Source organism: Urocitellus parryii, chromosome 14 (assembly GCF_045843805.1).
Source record: "Urocitellus parryii isolate mUroPar1 chromosome 14, mUroPar1.hap1, whole genome shotgun sequence".
In the NCBI taxonomy this organism is placed as follows: Eukaryota; Metazoa; Chordata; class Mammalia; order Rodentia; family Sciuridae; genus Urocitellus; species Urocitellus parryii.
In genome coordinates, this window is record NC_135544.1 from 39,810,133 (window position 1) to 39,831,646 (window position 21,514).

General features: G+C 33.5%; 1 protein-coding gene across 1 annotated transcript in view; it reads right to left on the minus strand.

Annotated features, from left to right (window-relative positions):
- Positions 1 to 21,307, minus strand: part of Galntl6 (polypeptide N-acetylgalactosaminyltransferase like 6) — a 1,042,003-nt gene extending 1,020,696 nt beyond the window's left edge. Inside the window, exon 1 of the mRNA XM_026389751.2 lies at positions 21,170 to 21,307. Coding sequence (XP_026245536.1) covers positions 21,170 to 21,307 — 138 coding nt within the window. The remainder of the gene's footprint in view (positions 1 to 21,169) is intronic.
- Positions 21,308 to 21,514: the final 207 nt, after the last annotated feature.

Consider the following 21,514-nt stretch of genomic DNA (forward strand, 5'->3'; position numbering starts at 1 on the left):
CCAATAAAATTATTGTTGTTCTGAATATAATTATTTTAAATTGAGAATACTTATGATAAAAATTGTGTCAGGTTGTCTTTAACATAACAAAATATATTATAAATTTATTAGCCATTAGAAAGCAATTTACACTTAGGCACTTAAATATCTGTCATTATATAATATATAAAATTATAATGTATTATCACTCATTAACTCAAATTGTAATTATTAATTATATGCAATTATTAATTATACATATGTATATTGTTGTTTCTCAAGATGACATAGTGAATACTTAGACATCATCAGTTACTTTTAAAATGAATATTATATTCATAAATAAAAATACAATGATCTATGTTAGTGCAGATGTCATATAGTATATCACATACTATATGATAAATAGCCAGTCTGACAAATAAATACATTTTAGAGCTCAAATAACTCATTAGTATTATTAAGCTAGAGATATAAATAAACTATTCTTAAGCTATAAATAAAAATGTGAAATAAAATAAATAAAAATGTGAAATGATCTAGTACCTAGCATATGTTAAGCAATAAGTGCTAAAATGAGATCATCACAGGTATACATGCATAGAAACTAGCACACATATGATACAAACACACAATCATAACAAGGCCACAAACCTATTTGAACTCAGGAAGCAATTTTTTTCTATAGTACTTTGTGTGTTTTTCAAAGTAGAATACTATATTCTATTCTTACAGTAATATAAATAGAAACCATGGAAAACGTGGAGAAAATTGCTCATCACCTCATAAATTCTTTCATATTACTCCTCATCTCTAGTATGTTTGTCAATCGGTCTTCCAACATATAATGGCAGAGTAAAGGTGCTTAAAGGAATAAGCCTCTCAATAAGTGGTAAAAATAGGTATCCTCTTTAGTTCAGATGACTCTCATTCTCTCTACTATCTACTATAAAATATTGCTGCTTGTGACAGTTATCCTTACAAGGCTCTTAATTAAATGACTCCATCTCCTCACCAGGAAATGGTGAGGAGATGGTTTCTCAGGAAACCAGAACATTCAAACATGACAACAGCTAACCTCTCCTCCCCTGGGTTATCAGGATTTTCTTTAGCCATCTGTCCAGAACTTCATCTAAACCTGTCTGACTCAGGCTTTGATTCTTTACTCCACTTGCCTATGACGATGATTAGGAGACTACTTTTCATGATTTGGGGTAACATCTTTATAGGGTATGTCTGCACTTTTTGGGGGGTCTAGTATATCTTCACTCTTTCTAAAATCTACTAAATATCACATACTGAAAATGCATGCTAAATGTAAAAATCTCTTAACCTCTGTATATCCTATGCTCTCCATGACTGGAATAGAATAGAAAATTCTAGATTCCTTATTGTCTGGTTATTCCTACAAAAGGAGGCTTCTGGAAAGCTGAGTAGTGTTAGTATTCTACATTTACCAAGCCATTTCATCTCAGGTTCCAGTGTGACACTTCCAAAGAGGTAAGTACTTGTGACAGCATTGCTAAGGATGAAAAGAAAATGCCACCAGTCTCAGAAACATTGAGACTTGAAAAACGTCCAGGCTTGCCTGTGAACTCATTGTGTGGTTTTGGCAAACAACTTTGCTTGCTCTCCTCATTTGATACATGAGAAAGTTAGGGAAGATTGTTTTATCCATCTTGAAGTGGCAATCAGTTCGATAGATAGGAAAACATACATTTGGCTTAAAACGCCTGGCATGGTGGTGCATGCCTGTGATCAAAGCTGCTTGAGAGGCTGAGGCAGGAGGGTGGCAAGTTCAAGGAGGTCAACTTAGGCAAATTAGCAAAAACCTATCTCAAATGCAAACAAACACAAGAAAAGGGCCGGGGATGGAGCCCAGTGGTAGAACATCCCTGGGTTCAATCTCCACTTCCACAAACAAAACATAGCAAAACAACACTTATGATCATAGAATCCTGTTAGGTATCAGTGTTAACTTTGTACACTATAGCATCTGTTTACCAACTGGTTTCCAAGTGTTATCCTAAATCCAGGAAATATGAAGACGTTGCTAAAATAACAAGTTCAATAAAATGAAATCTTTAATTTTTTTTTAAAAGTCAGTGTTTCTCAAATTGTGACAAGAACGTGAAAACATGCTAGAAAAGTATGATAAAAAAGAGATGGCAATGCATATTTTTTTTTTTGGCATTTTCGAACACTAGCCAAAATAATTTTGCTAAAGCAGTGTGTTTCTAAAAGATAAAGATCAGCATGTGTTAGAGAAAAGAAGTTGTTAGAGAAGATAAAAAGTACATTAGCATATTCTACAATAGTTCACATAACTGAATATATTTATTTTAATAGACTAGAGCTAATGTTACTAAATCCGTCAAAATTGCCTAATACTGACTTTATGCCAAGGCTAATTTAACAGCAATATCTGATATTATAACTTAGACAATATTATTGGTAAACAGTCAAGCTAAAGAGTGGAAATAAAATTTCTCCTTATCACTGAAGATACAAATTTTATACAATAATTAAACCCTTGTTATAGGCCTGAAACAAAATAAAACAAAAACTAAAAAAAAAATGTGAAAAGTAGGCAGAAATTACCATTAAAAAGTAAGTGACAGCTAGGTATGATGGCACACACTTGTAATCCCAGCAATCTGGGAGGCTGATGCAGGAGTTTCGAAAGTTAAAGGTCCATCTCAGAAACATACGGTGATCCTGTCTCAAAATAAAATATAAAAAGGGCTGGGGATGTGGCTGAGTGGATAAGTGTCCTGGGTACAGTCTCCTGTACCAAAAAAATAAAAGTAACTGACAGAAGTTTAGAATAGTTAAGGTCCTAGCCAGGTAAATAGGTGGCTATGGCAGAAAAAAGTTATTTTTCCAAGTTCCATTTTATTCCTAATGTTAGCATTTTTAACAAATTCTGGCTGAACATGTCATACATAAATTAATTAAAATTAATGTAAGATATTAAAAACCAAGAATTCTTTCACATATTACAGTTGCTATAAGTAATAAATATTTTTAAGAGGTTGAGCATAAATATATCTATGAAAATTATCAGTTGACAGTCAGTTCATTGAATAACCACTGTATATTGAGATTCACTGTAATTCACATTCACAGAAAAATGCAAGTATTTTTAATATTATACCTAGACTTCACATACTATTTTGTGTATTTACTACTTCTAACATTGCTCAGTATACCATTAATCAGGTAGTATGTGGAATAGGCCTTAGGGGAGAACTATCAAAATTAGATTTGGACCATCCCATGCCATTTTGTATTAATTAAAATGAGCATTTAAAGCAGCTTAAAAATTGAAAAGTAATTCCCAAATCTGTAACTTCAGGGAAGTATGTTGAAATGAGGATAAGTGATTGAAACATTTTGCTTTGATCCTGGGAGGACTAAGAGGCTTATCCCCTGTTTATCTAGAAATGCACGTGTATCAGCCTCAAATATTCTCCACTAGTAGAGACACCTTTTATCCTTTAACTCTATGACTTTCTTGCCTGGGTATTAAAAAAATCATTCCTATTTACAATTTCTAAATGACTTTTTTGTGGGGAGATACTGGGGATTGAACACAAGGGCACTGGACCACTGAACAATATCCCCAGTCCAATTTTCTATTTTATTTTGAGACAAGGTCTCACTGAGTTGCTTAGTGCCTCAATTTTGCTGAGGCTGGCTTTGAACTCATGATTCCCCTGCCTCAGCATCCTTAGCCACTGGGATTATAGGCATGTGCCACCACTCCTGGCCTAAGTGACATTTTTGACAATCTTGGTTACATTTTTTTATACTTACTCAAATAAACCTAATAAATAAAGGAATAAAAATGATAATTAATAAAATGAGAAACACACTATAATTCATTACTTTCTTGTAATGCACTCATATATCTAAAATTAACATAGATGGAATAGATATATCTATATATTTTTTTCAATGTCATACAATCTAAGAGAGAAATACTTTAAATCTAGTCATGGGTAAGAAAATAAAAATAGACATCAAATAGTAAGACATAAGATAAATTGACTTATGAGATAAATAAGTATAAATTATTAGGAATGAACTACCCAATTTAAAAGTTTGAGTTGCAATAAAGAGAATAAAAATAATAAAACTCAAAAAAATATAGACTAGATTTGTAGACTAAATTTTTCATTTTAAAAAGAAAATATTTATAGTACATATCTGATTGTTTTGCCTGGATGAAAGTATCTTAAAAGTAAAATTCTTGAAGAAATTTTTATCAGAATCTATATATTTCATCTGTAAAATAAACATGAAGCAGCCTATGGACAGATGACGGGATAAAGAAAATGTGGCCTAATATACAATGAAGTATAATTCAAACATAAAAAAGACTGAAATCCTGTCATTTGAAGCAAAATGGATGGCCTTGGAAGACACTCACTGTAAGTGAAATAAGTCAAACACAGAAAGACTAGTACCACCTGTTCTTGCACATGTGTAGAAGCTAAAAGAAGTGGAATAATGATTACTAGAGATTGGGAAGGGCATATGGGGGATGATCAGAAAAAAAAAGTTGGTTGGATTTGATCAGTGCTCACTATATTCATGATATCCTTTATGACACTGAACCCAATTAATAGGTATAATTCATATGTGTCAATAAATCTTTTGAAAACATGAAACATTTTCCCATGAGGAAACAGTCACAGAAAGTGAGCATTTGTATCTATCTACATGAAACTTTGCAAACTGATTAACCATCCAGAATAAATATATTACCTTAAGATTACTGAAAAAATAAAATGTGTCTCAAATAAGTAGAAATATGCAATTGAAGAAACACAGAGAAATAACATAAAATCATACTATTATAAGAAAAATCATTCTTTAGTGTTCAAGTCAGACAAGTAACATAAAATGTATGCACATATTTTAGCATAATAATCAACGCAAACCCTGGTCATATTTTTTTTGTTAGGTAACAGTACCTAGAATGTTATGTTTTAATATACAAATATTATGACACAGACAAGTGTTATGGCATCAGTGATCATTCTTTCCAATTTTGTGTCCACCTAAAATTAAAAAATAAATATTAAAAAAAAGAATACTTGGAAAAGACATTTCTATGAATTGAGCTGATAATATATATATTTTTTAAAGTTGATTTAAATAGCTCTCTGTATTGTGCATCCTATACATTTCTGCACATGATTTAAAAGTGGATCACAGCCAATAAAACTTCTTAAAAATCACTTGAATATGCTATGGTAATGAACACAAAAGTAACTAAATGTGAGAAGGTCAAAGTTTAGTAACTGGTGGATAGAAATGTCACAATGAAAAGTTAAAAGCTGACCATACTACTGTACAAACAGGAGTGATATAATTAATATGCTTGACATAATTTAGCATGATGAGGAACATCATGGAATCATCTCATCAAACACAATGCTATTTAATTACCAGAACAGTAAGACATTTCCCTCCGAGACACTGCATTTAGTATGCCTCCATCAAATAAAGCTTGGCATAGCTTTTCTAGCTCCTACAATTTTTTTCTAATCTCTTTTATAAGTTTTACCCTTGAATCCCCTCCCCCTTCTCTCTTTGCTTTACATTCCTGCTACACCACTACTAATTAAAATGAACCTAAGCAAATCAAGGTAAACTTTTCAAAAAGAAGGGGCTGTTCAAAGGAAGACCTGTGCTGGAGAATCAAACTAATAGAAATTTTAAGGTTTGAAACAGTCAACTAAAAAAAGTCCCTTGAAATATATCAGTCTAGATTCTTAAAATAAGTTCTTTTAATGAAGTGTGGTGTTTTGGTGTTTCTTTGTAGGATATATTAATGAACTTGGCCATATACTTTTTTTGTAGATAACTGAAGTTTTAAACACAAGTCTTTCCTAAATTGCCATGGCTGCTATTTAAATGTAGACATACGTGCCTACCTATTTTATAACAGTTTTATAAAAGTTTTACCACAGATATTGTCATCATTAGAGAAAGAGCAGATGCAACTATTATAATGTGCTCTTTATCACAGCTGTTTTTAAATGTGGCTATTTGCTTCACAATAAAATTATTAAATCATATATATCTTCTAGAGCACACTCAGATGTCTATGTATTTGAAGAAATCTCATTGAGATTTTCAGTATCAGGATCAACCTAGTATTGACATAATTGCATACTTAATCAGGATGAGGTTGACAGAAGAAAGCAGGTAATGCGTACATTAATTCATGATTGACAACAACTTACCTTCTTCTGTTCACATTTGTTTGGTAGTGCCCTCACATATTGAAATTTATATGGTGAGTGTGCATAGATTTATTTTTCGAATCCATAGAGATCAGCTCAAATAAGTTCAATACACAGAAGACAACTCACATCTATGACTCTTCCTTCTTTTCTAAGTAATGTTTATCCATTGCCTCCTCATGACCAGATAATTCTAGGACCTGGACTAGAATTTGGAAAACAATAGACAATTTCTGACTATGTTATCTTCATGAGACTGCTGTAACAAACTGCCACAAATTGCGTAGCTTAAAACAATAGAAATTTATTCTTTTATAGGTTCTGGAAGCTGAGAACCTGAAATCAGGGTGCTGTAAGGACTGCAATATCTGTGGAGGCTCTAAAAGAGAGTCCTCCCTGCCTCTTCCAGCTCTGGTGGCTACTGGCATTTTTTAAATTCCTTGGCTGTGGCCGGATCACTCCAATCTCTGCCTCCATCTCCTTAGTGTCTTCTGTGGCTACATTGATGCAGGAACCCGCTATCTCCACCAAAGAGAACCCCCACCACAATTGTAACATATAAGCTTCTCTCCAAGTCAACAAGAATTTTACAAAGAATATCAGCAGGATTTCTGCAGTGAGCTCATTGTGGTTTGAGGCTTCTTCTTTCTTGTAAAGGCTAGGTTTCTCTTTCTTGTAAAAGCAAGGTCTGCATTCAAGCTTGTTGCTATGCAAAAAAGTTACTATTACTGTTTTCCTTGGTAAAAACTTGTGAAGCCTCTGTCTGACCTAAAATGTGGTACAAAGAATAGCTGTTATGTATCCACCCACTGTCATGTAGCCACCCCCATTGAGTATAAATTTTTAGCCACTGCCCTCTGGACTACTGCAGCTGAAACAAACCTGCTTCCTGAAAATTCCTTGGATGTCCAGCCTCATTTGTCCTACATAAACATCACTTGAGTCTGTCAGCCTGTCTTCACATTGCATTTCTCTTTTCTATGTCTTCTCTTATATCCATCAAATCTCCCCAATATGCCTTTTACAAGAAAGATACTCACAGGTCTTACAGCCCAGTTGGATAATTCCAACTATGTCTGTGTCTCAAAATCTTTAAATTAGTCACAACAACAAAGACCTTTTTTTTTCCCCCAAGTAAGGTAACATTTACAGGTCCAGGAATTAATACCTATACAGATCTTCTGAGAAGCCAAACATTGAGCCCAAGACTAAATTTAAGAAACTTCCCAATTTATGGAAAATAAAACTTACTGATTAATGGAGAATAAAGTACCTAAACATGTAATTATATACAGACTAAGTATTTTTTTATAAAGGCAGAAGAAAATAAAGCTAACCTAATACTTAGAAAAGGTATGTCTCCCAAGCAAGGAGAAGTTTTCCAGAGAGAGCTTCAAGGAAAGTAGAAATTATCCAGGCAAGAGTGAAGACAAAATATATGCAAATTCCTAGAGAACAAGGAGCATGATACTCTTCAGGAAACTAAAAGAAGCTTGAAGTGGTTGGAGCTTAGAGAGTCTTGGCAGTGAAGTAGTGAGCAATCAGGCGTGAGTTTATATCCAGAAGAGTTTGGGTAAGCTGTATTAAAGAATTTGAGGTTTAATCTAACAGTGTAAGAGTCCAGTGGCAGTAGCTTGTTGAGTTAAGAACTCTGGATAAACAACTCCAGCTTCTCTGAGAGTAGATCTGAGGACAGGCTGGAGGCAAGAGCATTAAGTTAGAGTGTCCCTCATAGAAATCTAGTGAAGTGTTTAAGCTGGTCTCAAAAAGCACACTGGCATGAGGGTTATGTAAATAGATTCAAGAGACACCTGGTAGAAAGAATTGCTAGTCAACAGTTGAACTTGATAGTAAAGATAACGAAGGTACCAAGGTACCAATTATTATTACCAGGCCTTGGAGACTCAGATAAATGAGAGTGTACTTCATTTAGATAAGGGACACAAGAGAATAGGGAATAGAAGGCAAAGATGAAATTCATATAAGACATGCACACTTAAAAATATCTGTTTCCATGAGCTGGGGTTGTGGCTGGGTGGCATAGCGCTAGCATAACACATGTGAGGCACAGAGTTCGATCCTCAGCGCCACACAAAAATAAATAAATAAAATAAAGGTATTATGTCCAACTAAAACTAAAAAAAAAAAAAAAGAATGCCACATAAAAATAAATAAATAAAATAAAGGTATTGTGTCCAACTACAACTAAAAAAGAAAAAAAAAAGAAAGAAAATCCATGAAAAAAGATCTGTTTCCAGATTCCAGGTTTTTTATGTGGTTCTTATTCTTAGGAGAGAAATATGGATTAGTGATAACAATTTGGAAGATGTCAACTGAAACCACATGGGTTGTGAGAGGTATCCCAGGAAGAATGCAGAACAGGAATTCACTGACCTCCCCAAAACATAATATTTTCAGGAAAGGTACATAAAGCAGAGTCTGTAAAGGACACTGACAAACATGTTTCTGTATTGGTGGCTATTGGGAAGGAAAGTAAGGACAGGAGAATTAAAACAGGAATTTGCACAATGAAACCTAAATTACCAGTAAATAATCACTCTCATGTTTTCCTAGTCTGCTCTCTTTCCTGTTTCTCAAAGCTGCCTTTTTAATTCCTTCTTTCCTCAAGTCTCCTGTGCCATGATCTCTTTTCTTTGGATGAATTTTATTTTGTGGGGAAAGGGACTATGGAGAGTGGGAATTAAACCCAGGAATGCTTTATCACTGAGCTACATCCCCAGCTTTTTAAAAAATTTTTATTTAGGGCTGGGGATGTGGCTCAAACGGTAGCACGCTCGCCTAGCATGCGTGCGGCCCAGGGTTTGATCCTCAGCACCACATACAAACAAAAATGTTGTGTCCGCCAAAACCTAAAAAAATAAATAAATATTAAAAAAATTTTCTCTCTCTCTCTCTCTCTCTCTCTCTCTCTCTCTCTCTCTCTCTCTCTCTCCTCTCTTTCTCTCTTTAAAAAACAAATTATTTATTATTTTTTAAAAATTTTGAGGCAGGGTCTCAGTAAGTTCCTTAGGCCCTTGCTGAATTGCTGAGGCTGGCCTCAAAGTTGTGATCCTCTTGCCTCAGGCTCCCCAGTCCCTGGGATACAGGTATGCAATTATCTGCTTGCTTAACCATGACCATTATTCTTTGTAGGAGAGTATTTAGTTAAATTCTGTGAAGCAGCATGACTAATGAGAAGTGCTTTTGGAATTAACCAATAGGAGATTACTGATGATATTGGTGAAGAAAGTTAATGCATGTTAGTGAGAGTTCAGTTCAACTGGAGGTGGGTAGTATTGGGGGCCATCAACTAGAAGCGTCCTTTGATTCTGAAGAGTAGACAGGGCATAGAGTAGCTGAGTGTTCTGTGGCACTGAAAGTATTTGCTTTGCTCTTGCTCCTTAGGCCCCTCCAACAGTGGGAGAAACCTCAACAAGTTTAAATAGTAAGGAAAAGGATGGCCTGGAAAGGAAAATTCTGAAAATAAATGAATGGGAAGCAAAAAGAAAACAATATGTGCACGTTCCTAAATAAAGTTGTGTCCATGGTCTGGAGAGGGGTTCCATATTTATCATAGAGCTAGGGACGCTTTTCCATAGTAACAGGAATCAAGTGGATGAAAATACCCAAGTAAATGCTGCTGCTTTTTCTGTCTTTGTGACACAGAGTCTTGACTCTCCTAATATGAAATACCACACTCTGTGAAGGATGAGACAAGGGTGCATGCTGAGCAAGGTAGCAGGGGTGGTGCCATAGGAAATTCGAGGAGAGGAATAAGCAGCTTTGGAAAGCCAGAAAGGGAGCAGAATAGGAAGGAGTTTAATGATTTTATGGGGTAGTTTAGGTTACACTGGACCAGCTTGAACTTTCCAAATACTGTTTCTGTGGAGGTGACGTGACCAAGCAATATTTACTCTCTGATTCCATAGCCTGCAATAAAGTGACAGCTCCCAGTCCTACAAACAAAACAACAAAAAGCAACAGCAGAAGCCTTGAGCTAAAAACATATTTCTCACATCACACACATTTCAATAATTGGAAATGCAGTTAGACTCAACAGAACCGTTTTTTTTTTTCAGGATGCAAAAGTCTCAAGTTTTTTTCAACATTGCAAGTCTTTCATCCATTTATCGAGCCAATTACTGCTCAAATCAATCCAGATGAAAAAAAAATATTCTTTCAGGAGAATTTCAAAGGAAAAGGGAGAAGAGAAGGCTCTGAGCAAGAAAGAAGAGGGTCCAGGATATAAAAGAAATAAGATGAGCTTGCATTTTTAGACTTGCTTGAACACTATCCCAGTTGTTTGCCTCTTGCTTGTCCTTTCCTGTGTATTTCATTAGAACTCAAGATGTTTGCCCTGGAATGTCAAGGATCTTCTAAAAATATGAATTTTCCTTCAGCTTGTAAGAAAGCGGTTACATTTCTATACAAGGTAAGAGGAGGTACAACCTGAACTCATGGTGGGTCACCTGAATCTATTCATTAGGCTCTCTAAAGCAGGATACAATCCACCGGGCTAGGAAGTAGAAGAGTTCTTAACTCTCTTCACCATCTATTTTTATGCAGCTTTCCATTTCTACGCCTTTGCAGCCAACTCTTTTCTTGGAATCACTACTGAGGTAGTGAGATGCACTTCCTTGGTCATGTTATTCAACACTACTTTCCACCAGCCTCATTCTTGATTTTTTCCCCCAATTCTACCTTACTGTTGGAAGCAACCAGAAATAATGTTAAAACTCAAGTTCTGTAAAATAATAACATATTTGATCCTGAGACATTTTCAGATAATCCTCTTTGGAAGTTTAGACTAATTTAATGACACAATTTAGAAAAGATTGTTTTTTCCCCTGAGGGCAGAATACATGTTCAGAAATTAATACCGTGTGGAGAGAACAAAACTGAAAATACAGGGGGAAAGGTCATCAAAATAGCTGGTTGCTGATTGCATATTCTGGGAAGAGCATAATTCTCTGTTGAAATCTAGTTTGCTTCTGACATGCAGTAGGGCCATATGAGCCCTCTGTTCAAATTATAAAAACTTTCAAGTTTAAGTACCTTATTATGTTCTATATCAGCCACTCAAGAGTAAATAAGAAAAATAAAGTTAAAGATACTTCAAAATACTTTAAAAATTTTTTAAAAATGTTAAAATTTGTCCAAAAGAGGACCACATTTATGATGGATCATGAAAAAAAGGATGTAAAAAATATGTTTTTCCTTTTTTCAATCCCAATTATAAGTCCAAAATGTCAGTCTAATAAATAACATTTTAAATTGCTTATTATTTATGATGGAGATTTTTAATCATTTTATGCATATTAATTTATTTAACCCTTACATCAACTAATCAAGTAGGAATTATTTTTATGCCCATTTTAGAAATGGGACATCTAAAGTACAGAGAAGATAAGTAACTTTCCCAAAGTGACACATCTAGTTAAAAGCTAAAACTAGTATGTTTGGCTGTAGTTTCTATCCCCTTACCTACTTTATATATTATCTTTTATGGTGTGTTATTTTAGAATTTCTTGAGTTGCAATGATCTAGGATATTTTTAAAGTAGTAGTATTATACAGTGAACTTTACATACAGTCTCAACACGATGGTGATAAAATAAACATTATATGTTCTTTAAAGTTTTAAAAAAATTATTGCATTTGTAATATATGATAGTAATATTACAGGTATTATGGATTGTTGTGAGGATTTACAAGCACCTTATTATGGTACCTGGAACATGTGAGTAGCTCAATAAATATTACCTTAAAGTTTGCTCTGAATAGATTAAATTTAATTCTTATTATTTTGTTTCATAGTCATACTAATCATGTTAACATCAACCTTTATTATGTTGAGATTCTTGGCAAGCAAACACTACCATCTCTTCATCCTGGCAATGCATATCACCACTCTCCCATCCATTCCTACTTCCTAGACTTAAGTAGTCTCTTGTTCCTTTTTTCTTCACTCTATGTATCTGGTCACTGCATTTATTTTGACACAAGCATTGTGGACTTATTGACAAAGTGGCTTCATGGGTTTGCAAGATCTTCGTTTAGAATTATAGGCTTCAACAACTACCGGAAAGCAGATACCATAATTATAATGCAATTACCTACCTACCCATCTTCTATCGAGCTGACATGTGTAATAGATCTATATTGCCTTAAACTTTACAGAATATTTTATAATTTTTTAATTAACTCTCTAAAGTAGCAAGATAATTGCATGGGGGAAAATATCGGACTGCTTTGCCAGAAAATTCATACTATTAGAAGCACAGGCTCTAAATTTCTAAAGTTTCCCTTAAAATTATGACATTTTCTGCTTTTCTCCTCTCCTTTGTTTTACTTGACAGTCTCAATCTTCCTTAGGTATTGTCCCTTCCTCCTTTCAGTGCACCAACCTTCTAGCTTGTCCTGTTTGTTACAATTCAGGACCCCAAATTCAGATGATGTCTCTAATATTTATGGATGTTAAAAAACAAAATATTTTAGTTGCATATTTATGATTGCCATTGAAACTCTCACAAATTTGCTTAAACCTCCAAACAGTGAGAGACTGCAGTCAAGACAGAGTCAAGGATAGACTGCCAGTTCTAATAATCTTTCCAAAGTTATCATTTGTCTTAAACCATGTGGCTAATAACATGCCTAATCATGTTCTCATACTATAAATGCAGAGTGCACGGGCCCATATTCTTTGTGTCTTAGCCTTGAATTCATTTAGATAGAAGAAGTTAATTCAGTGAAATGTTGGGAAAGTTAAATTAGCAAACATGCAAAAAATTTAGAATGAGGCCACATATCAATATCCCACAAAAACTGATATTTTTCTACCTCTTCTTAAATGGTTTAAGTATGTTCTCTTTATAAAACAACTTTCTAGCTTTATATTATAGGTGTATATGTGACTTTCTTAACTAATAGATCCTAAGCTAATTGAAAACAGATTTATGGCTTCATCATTTATTTCCCTCAGGGCCTAGCACAGTATTCTGTACAAATTGCATATCCAATAAATATTTTATCAACAATAAACAGACAAATTGATAGTGATGCAGCTTATATATTTTATTATATCTGTATTAGGTTTATGGAATATTTAAGCTCATTTAATACCTTTAATAGATGTTCTAAAAACAAAGAAAAAAGTATAGACTGCTGTTTGTTAAGCTTTCCTTAATTATTTTCCATGTACCAAGCAATTTACATACATAAATCCAATTAGTTTGTGCAGCTACATTTTTATGAGTTAATTTCTGTGTTTCCATATGAGGAAATGGGTTTCATAAATGGTAAGTGATTTTTTTTTTTTTGCACCAGGGAATGAACCCAGGACGGCATAACCACTGACCACATCCCCAGACCTTTTACCTTTTTATTTTATTTTATTATTTTGAGATAGGGGTTTGCTGATGTAGCTAAGTTCCTGAGGCTAGCTTTGAACTTGAGATCCTCCCACCTCAGCCTCCTGAGCCACTGGGATTACAGGTGTGCACCACCAGCACCACCAGCTCCATCATACACTCTGTAAGGAAGGAGGCCAACACATGAAATTAAAGTGTTAGCATCTACCTTAGCTTGATCCCAACCCACCTAACTTTTATAAGATGAGGCAACTCACTGTTACCACTGTGACCTAAAATTCTGTGCAAGGAGTAAGGAACTATATCATTCTCTTCATTTTTGAATGGTCATGATAATCAAAGCAAATTCTATACTGCTCTTTTTATTTCATAAAAACCATTTCTATCTCTTCAGTGACTCTGTAGAAAATCAAGAATGGCCATGCAACATGCTTTCTGGGTCCCTTAACTCTACAAAGTGAACATAAATTTTATAAAGCAGCTGCATTGAATTGATAGTGTCACTCACCTCTTAGCTTTTTTTCTAAAGAATAAACCAATCCCATTCTTCCTTTCATGACTGAGATTTAAACAATAAAAGTAATTCTCAAGTTCTTTACTGGTAATTTGTATGAAGAAAACACCTGTACATGTGAGGCATGGGCTTTATTTTTATTGAAAATAAGTGTTACCACTACAAATACATAATTCTCTTTCCCTTCCATTAAAGTATTTCATTTTTGAACAGCTCTTTGGTACAATATATCAATAATTTGTTACTTTTTGCAATGAATAATAAAATGAAGACGACTTAAAATTAACAACCTGTCTTTAAGTACTACACAAAACGGAAATAAAAAAAAAAAAACTTTTGTTTTCCAGATTAATTTATTCATCAGTCCTCTCTACTAGCTTTAACACATCTATGGTACTGTTCTGCCATTCTGTCTTGGCAATGCCTCTAAAGGAGAATACTTATTTAAAAAATACAATTATCTTGCTAAAGGCAGTGATTGCTTATAAATACTTACTATATATAGATATACACTTTTAAATGTTTACCATATATGTGTATACACACACACACACACACACACACACTTGTAAATACCATATGTATGTGTGTAGGTAAAACACTAAACTATATCTCTTAAGCCTTGCTATACACTGTCCAAGATGCTATGCATTTAATCTTTATTATGACATGAAAGATATTACCATCCTCATTTTTTAAAAATAAAATTTGGTCTGGGGAAGATCTGTGAGAAGCTTAATGTCAAAAAGTGCTAAAAACTGGAGCCAGAATTTGAACCAAATTATATGATTCCAGTGCTCACACAATGACCTACTAAGGGAGAGCAAGACCCTGTGGAATTTCTGCTATTTCTCCTCACATGAAGTTCATTGAGATCATCCTGTTGGAAAGACATGTCAAAAATAAGGAGAAGGAATATCCACCTCATTTCAAGTTAGGTGGAAGCCCTGACAACTTGGTCATTTTAATATGATAAAAATATTTCAAGTATTATGACTGTTTCTAGACTTTAAGTACAGAAACAACATTTCACAGGTACTTGGTATTTGGAGTGATTTGAAATTCTCCTTCTCAGCCATCAAGACACCTGCACTCTTTTAAACAGAAAGTTGGTAGCTGCCACCATACTCTATGGCAGCCAGAAACGCGTTAATTTTATTAAAATATAACTGTGAATTTTCCTATTTATAATCTGTGGCATTCTAATAGGCCAAACGCTCTCGTGATTCTCACACTTTCAAAACAGATGCAAGCATTTTTAGAAACAGATGCATTTTCTTTAACTTTTTCCATAATTTCCTAGAATTACATTAATAATATTTAAATGGTGCGTCAGACTCAACTAACTACTGTAGATTCGAAGCAATGAAATACACAAGACCTTCCAAAAGTTAAAAACACTGTGGAAAATGAAACAGTTGGGTGGATTTAATTTTTCTTCATAAGTGAGACTATGAGTGTGGGCATATGTACGTGTACGTGTTCTGCTACATGAATGTGTGAAACGAATACGTTTAATTTGAGAGTATTGCTAATCCAGCCCACGTTTTGCTTTTCAATCACAATAGATGGAGAAAATTTGGAGGAAAAAAAAATTTGTATGAATTTACCTTGAATTCATTGTGAAGCCTAAATAAATATTTATATATTCACCCTCTTTTTAATGCCACTTGTAGAGTTCAGAAGTAGTGGACATTGGTAATATTATTGAAGAAAGGTGAAGGTAATGGTAAACTGTTTTATCTTTTGTGAGTGCCTTTTCCCTTCTTTTCATCATTTAAATATACAAGATATATTAGAATAGATGGTCTTGTCAGATGGTTTTAAGCATCTGAAATTCCCTGCCCTAACACTCTTAACCATCTATCTGCAAGGCAAACAAGGGAGAAATGAGAATCATTGCAATACAAAACATGTCCATGTCTGATTCTATGTGACCCTTACTTGGCAGTGTCCCTTATTTTAAGTTATATCTTCTTCTGTAAGGTTATTCTTGGTATCTCTTAGCTGTTTTTTTTTTTTCCTGTATAAAAATGTTACAAGGAGAAACATAATTGCAAACTTTCTAAAGGTTGTCATGGTGGCTCCTGACAATTTTTTTTTTCAAAAGAAATGTATTCAATTCTCTTCTGTATACCACTGAAATCACCCAACCTTTCTCACCTTTTCCTATAGATTCCAGCTTGATTTGGTTTCTATTATGGGAAAAGCTTATAGGAGGCTAATTGATTCAGCACAGCTTGTCTGACTCAGAAATGAACAGAAGGGGGAGAAAACACTATCTAATTTTTTACCAGCTTGTGAACAGAAGACGGTTTTACACTCTGTCTCCCATGGGGCAGTGTGATGAACTAATCATGTAGCGATCTACTAGGTCACAGCAAATAATTAAGACACTTGTTACAGTGGTCTGTGTACTGCCATCCCATAGTGATTCTGAATGGATTTTCCATAAATTCAAGAAAAGGTCCTTTAAAGCCCTAATTTAAAGTCCACATCATAGCTAATTAAGAACAGTATGGCTCAAAGAAATGCATCATTTCACATCTACTGTGTTGAGAATGTACTATCCTGAGTGCAGAGAAGAAAATCTTCATATTTTTTTTTCCCCTGCTTTAGCTCTTCCCATATCTAAGGTGTCTGCTGGAGAAGGAACACAAACTTTACAGCTTTAGTGATCGGCATGACAAAACAAGGCTAAAGTCAGTTTGCATACACTGGATACCAATTATCTGACATTTTTATATTATAAGACACATTTTTAAATGCCATAGGAAAAAAATGTTCCCTGTCAAAGAGAAGAGTCTTCCTGAAGGAGGAGAGAAGGATAGAGGCTGTTTAACATTTAAAATTCTTTCAGACAGAAATCTAAGGGATCTATCTGTTTCAGAAAAGGTTTTTTTTTAATTGTTGTTTTGTTTTGTTTTTGTTTCTTGTTTTTTGATTTTTAAGGAAAGTTAAGTTACTAATGGGCAAAGCATCCTTTACATGCGAATCTGGCTAAAACCAAAACATAATTTTTCACTTCATAATATTTTTCACTTCCAAGGTGGGATCTCTCAGGACTTCATACCTCTCCTTATGTGACAAGCGTGAGTATCTCTAGTTCGTAATTAGAAATTCTGAAAATCTTAGAAATAAGAAAGTTCCACAAGGTCAAAATGACTTAGAGGGTCTAGTTTTTTGTTTGTTTTTGTCTGTGTTTTGTTTTTTAATGCAGTGGATGACCCAGGCCAACACAAACTTCTAAATTTTCTCTGAATATTTCTTAGAATGTCTGATATGAAATTGTGGGGTTTTGATTTTTGTTTTTATTTTTAAAAATTATAAAATCCTTTCACATTGTGAATATTCTTGAATTACTTCTTCAATTCAGTTTTTTTCCAACTTAGTTGCTGAACTACTATTATAGTTATTTTCTTAAAATTTTGGTTAATCTATTTATTGTATTTAAGAACAGAAAATGTTTTGTCATAGATTTTTCTATGTATACTTGAATAAAGATTAGGAAGATAAATAAATTAATATGGATGCAATAGTTATAATTGCATCTTAATGCACAGCTTAATTAAGGTCTAAATATATAGCTGTACTTTCATTCGAATACTGCTGAAACCCAGAGAAGAGTAGTAATCCATATGTTAAAAAAAGGAATATGAAATTAAGATTTCTATAAAAAATAGTGCAGCAATCATTTTCAGCTAAATGTCATATTCACTATCAATAGATTCTTTTTACTATAAATGAATAATTTACATAAATATTGTAAAATAAATACAAGTATCTACTTTATGAGTAATATAAAGTAGATACTTATCCCAAAATCATCAAAAAAGAAACAAAATTAAGTCAATTGAAAATGATTTAATTGAAAATAACTTTAATTGAATATAATTTAATAATAATGACTGTGGTAATTTAGTAACAGACAAAAATAATGAAATATTTTAAGATTTTAATAAAATTTTAAAAATCTCAAAATTTATTTCAGTAATTTGATTTCAATTTTGCAATGTCCAAATAATAAAATAATGTGAAGCTTTTAATTTTATTTTAAAAATAATTTTAAGTTATTAAAATTATTTTAATAATTTTTATTTTATGGGGAAAAGAGGGTAAAGATTTAGATGAATAACTTGGGAATTTTGATTGAATTTGCTTGCTTTCTGCATCATAGATGGGCCAAATGTATTAATATTATTCAGAATTATCTAAATATTACCTTTAAAATGAAATCACAATAAAAACAATCAACTTGGAATAGTGTAGTAGATTTGAGAAAACTGCATTACATACTAAACTTTGTAAAAATAAACACAATTTTCATCATTGGTTTGTCTTTTAACTCCTATTTATTTATCTCAGTTTTCATAATGAATATAATTTATATTGAATAGTAGTTAGTAAACTATCAGTTATATGACCTGATAAAATACTGATTTGGAATATTTAAAAAGTGTTAGACATTCCATGATTTTGAACTTCTATAAGTGAAATTCTTTCCCTGTAACCCCATCAAAAAATATAATGTCCATCCATCTGAGTCATTTTTTTGAAGACTTTTCAAATTCTGGGACCAGTAGTGTGCTGCACTTTGAACAAGAACCCCTGGCTCATGGACACACCACATCTGTAAAAACAGACCGCTCACTTTAGCACATGACATGGTTTGAATAGCTTCAGTACTTGCTGCTGTCAATGCCTCAATCAACACAGTATGTTTACCTTTAGCATTTTAAAATATGGAGGTAAATATAGTAACAAATGGTTTTTGAAGAACACTTAGCAATTAGCCATAAAAATATATTTTTAAAATAAATTGCTAAATTTAAATGACACATTACCCAAGAGGCAAATTATATCCTTCAATTGAAAACTGATGTATTTATCCAACTTACTAACATTGAAATATAGATACATTAACAAAATGTTACACCCTGATATTAAGCATGTTTAATTCATCAGTATTAGTCACTTTTTATTTAGTCAAATATAATATATTAATGACTTAACTTTTACTTATCTAAAACTTATATAATAGTGTATGCATATCCACGTTTTTTTTTAATCTGTCAGAAAGCATTAGTTGTAAAATTATTAAGGTTAAAATACTAAAAGTACATTTTCAACATTCATTTTAGAGCTTACTGGTGTCTGACATCTCTTGGTTTCAAAACTTTTCCACAGGATTATTAAACTGTAATATCCATCCATCTGAGTCATTTTTTCTACAGCATAAGAAACTTTGTGGAACAGCTGCTTCTTTTGCTACCAATGCCTTTCATATCCATTACTTTCTTACTAAAAACTTAAGCATCATTTGTACTCTAGAAGAAACAGAAACAAGGATACCACTTTGCATATTGTAATGACAAGTCAGAGAGTTGAATTGCTACATTTTATTGTTTTTAATGTGATTGGACAAACAATTTTCTCATTAAGAGTCAAAATCAATAGGGTCAATGTGAAAGTTGTAAAGATCTCATTAATAAGATTAATTAGTGTTCTATGTTAGCTACACCAGCAAATACTTCAGATGGCTACTGTTAATTGAATTAGTAAGATTCAAGAAAAAAGTTTGCTTTTTTATTTTACCAATATTGTAATGAAAATTTTACATAGTAGTGCATTGACTACTAATAAAATCCTGTTTCATATCAGAGTTTAGAGAAATAAATGATCTAAATCTGAAAAAAAAAGTTTAACATCCAAAGTGCCCATCTTCTTTTTTTCCCCACTGGAATGACAAAACACAATATTCTTCAAACCAAAGTTAAATTCTTATTAGTAAAGTTGAAAGGTGATAAAAATCAACAGCTAGATGAAAATATTGTCAGCAATTGTCAGCAATTCCCCCAAAATTCCAATTAATTAAAAATCCATAGGAACTAGATATGTTTAAAGTTCAGAGATTGGAAATGACTTCTTGTTATAATGAAAAAGCAGACTACCTACACATACTTTACAACTAACTGTGTAAAATGAAAATTAAACTTTGTTAAGTATAAGAACAAACACTCAGTGGTCAATAATATATATTGCTTTGGCCCAGAAATAAACTAGTTTTACCTTCCATGTGTGGAAGGTAATAGTGTACAGGGGAGATGACCCTTGAAATTAAGAATATTAAGATTCCAAGGCAAAGTACAGGACCCACCACAAAAGTGTCATATCAATTTCACAAAGAAGGCTGCATTCCATTATTAAACATTCAATTACAGGAGCTGTTCTATTTCTTAATAAACAAAGAATTTAATGATATTGATTTTTATCAATATTTTGTGAAGGATACTTTCCATTTTTGCTCCGTAAGAAAGACAAGTTATTTTGTACCATGTTAAGTCAAGATCTCTATACATATTACAGACTCACTTAAAATAAAACATTTCATACTATGTAATGTTTCCCATATGAAGGTCAGCCTTTAGCCACAAACTTATCACCAGACTGAAACTGAATGGATAGTCTTATAACTCTCCTGTTTACCCTGTACACCCACATCACCTTAGCAACAGGGGAGAAGAGACACTTCAAGTTTCCACAGGGCAAAAATCCATTGCTAAGCAAAAATTACAACCCAAATGCAGAAAACTACAGCTTGGTTTTTGGAAAACTACTTTCAAAATGTTAAGATTTAGTTGGTTGTCCCAATCCATTTTACTATAGACATGCAAAACAAGATAGAAGGCAAAACCATGCCCTATAATTAAACTTGCACCAAACCCACTCCCTCTTTCCACAAATAAGCAGTAACCTTTCATCCACCTCAAGCCAAAATTAAACTGAGACCAATTGTGAAAGATTTTCTTTTCTCCTTCCTGACCTCTAGGATTACTCTTTTCTAGTTTTCATTTCATCATGTCATTGGCTGCAATCTTGAAACAAGTACCTGCTTAAGCCCTGAAGTCTCTAGAGTCTTGTAAAATCAGTTCTAAAAGACTTGGGAGAAAGCCCAAGGCTATCCCCTACCTACTTCCTGGTGTGCCCAAGCATGGGGCTGCATGCCTTACCAATTCTCCTGTGACCTTTTCTCTGGGTGGTACTTACCTGCTGCTCCCTGGGCTCTGTAGATTTCACCAGGTGCTTATCCTTGTACAGAGACCAGAGACCAATATTGGGCAGGAAAATTAAAGCCACCATGAATAACAAAGTCATTTGCAGAAATCTCTTCTGTTTCCTCTTCATTGCAAATGGTAACAGAGGAGAAAAGTTAAAGGAGATGGTTCCCTGACTGCTTCTTGTGTTTAATGCCAATGTCCTTTCCTCTCCCCTGTGAAGCACCAGAAACTGAGGGGAAGCTACAAACTTTTGTTGCGTGCTCAGCACCAATCTGCACGATTCAGAGGGAGTTGGCCATCTGCAGAACAAACGCACAGTTACTTTTCCCCCAGA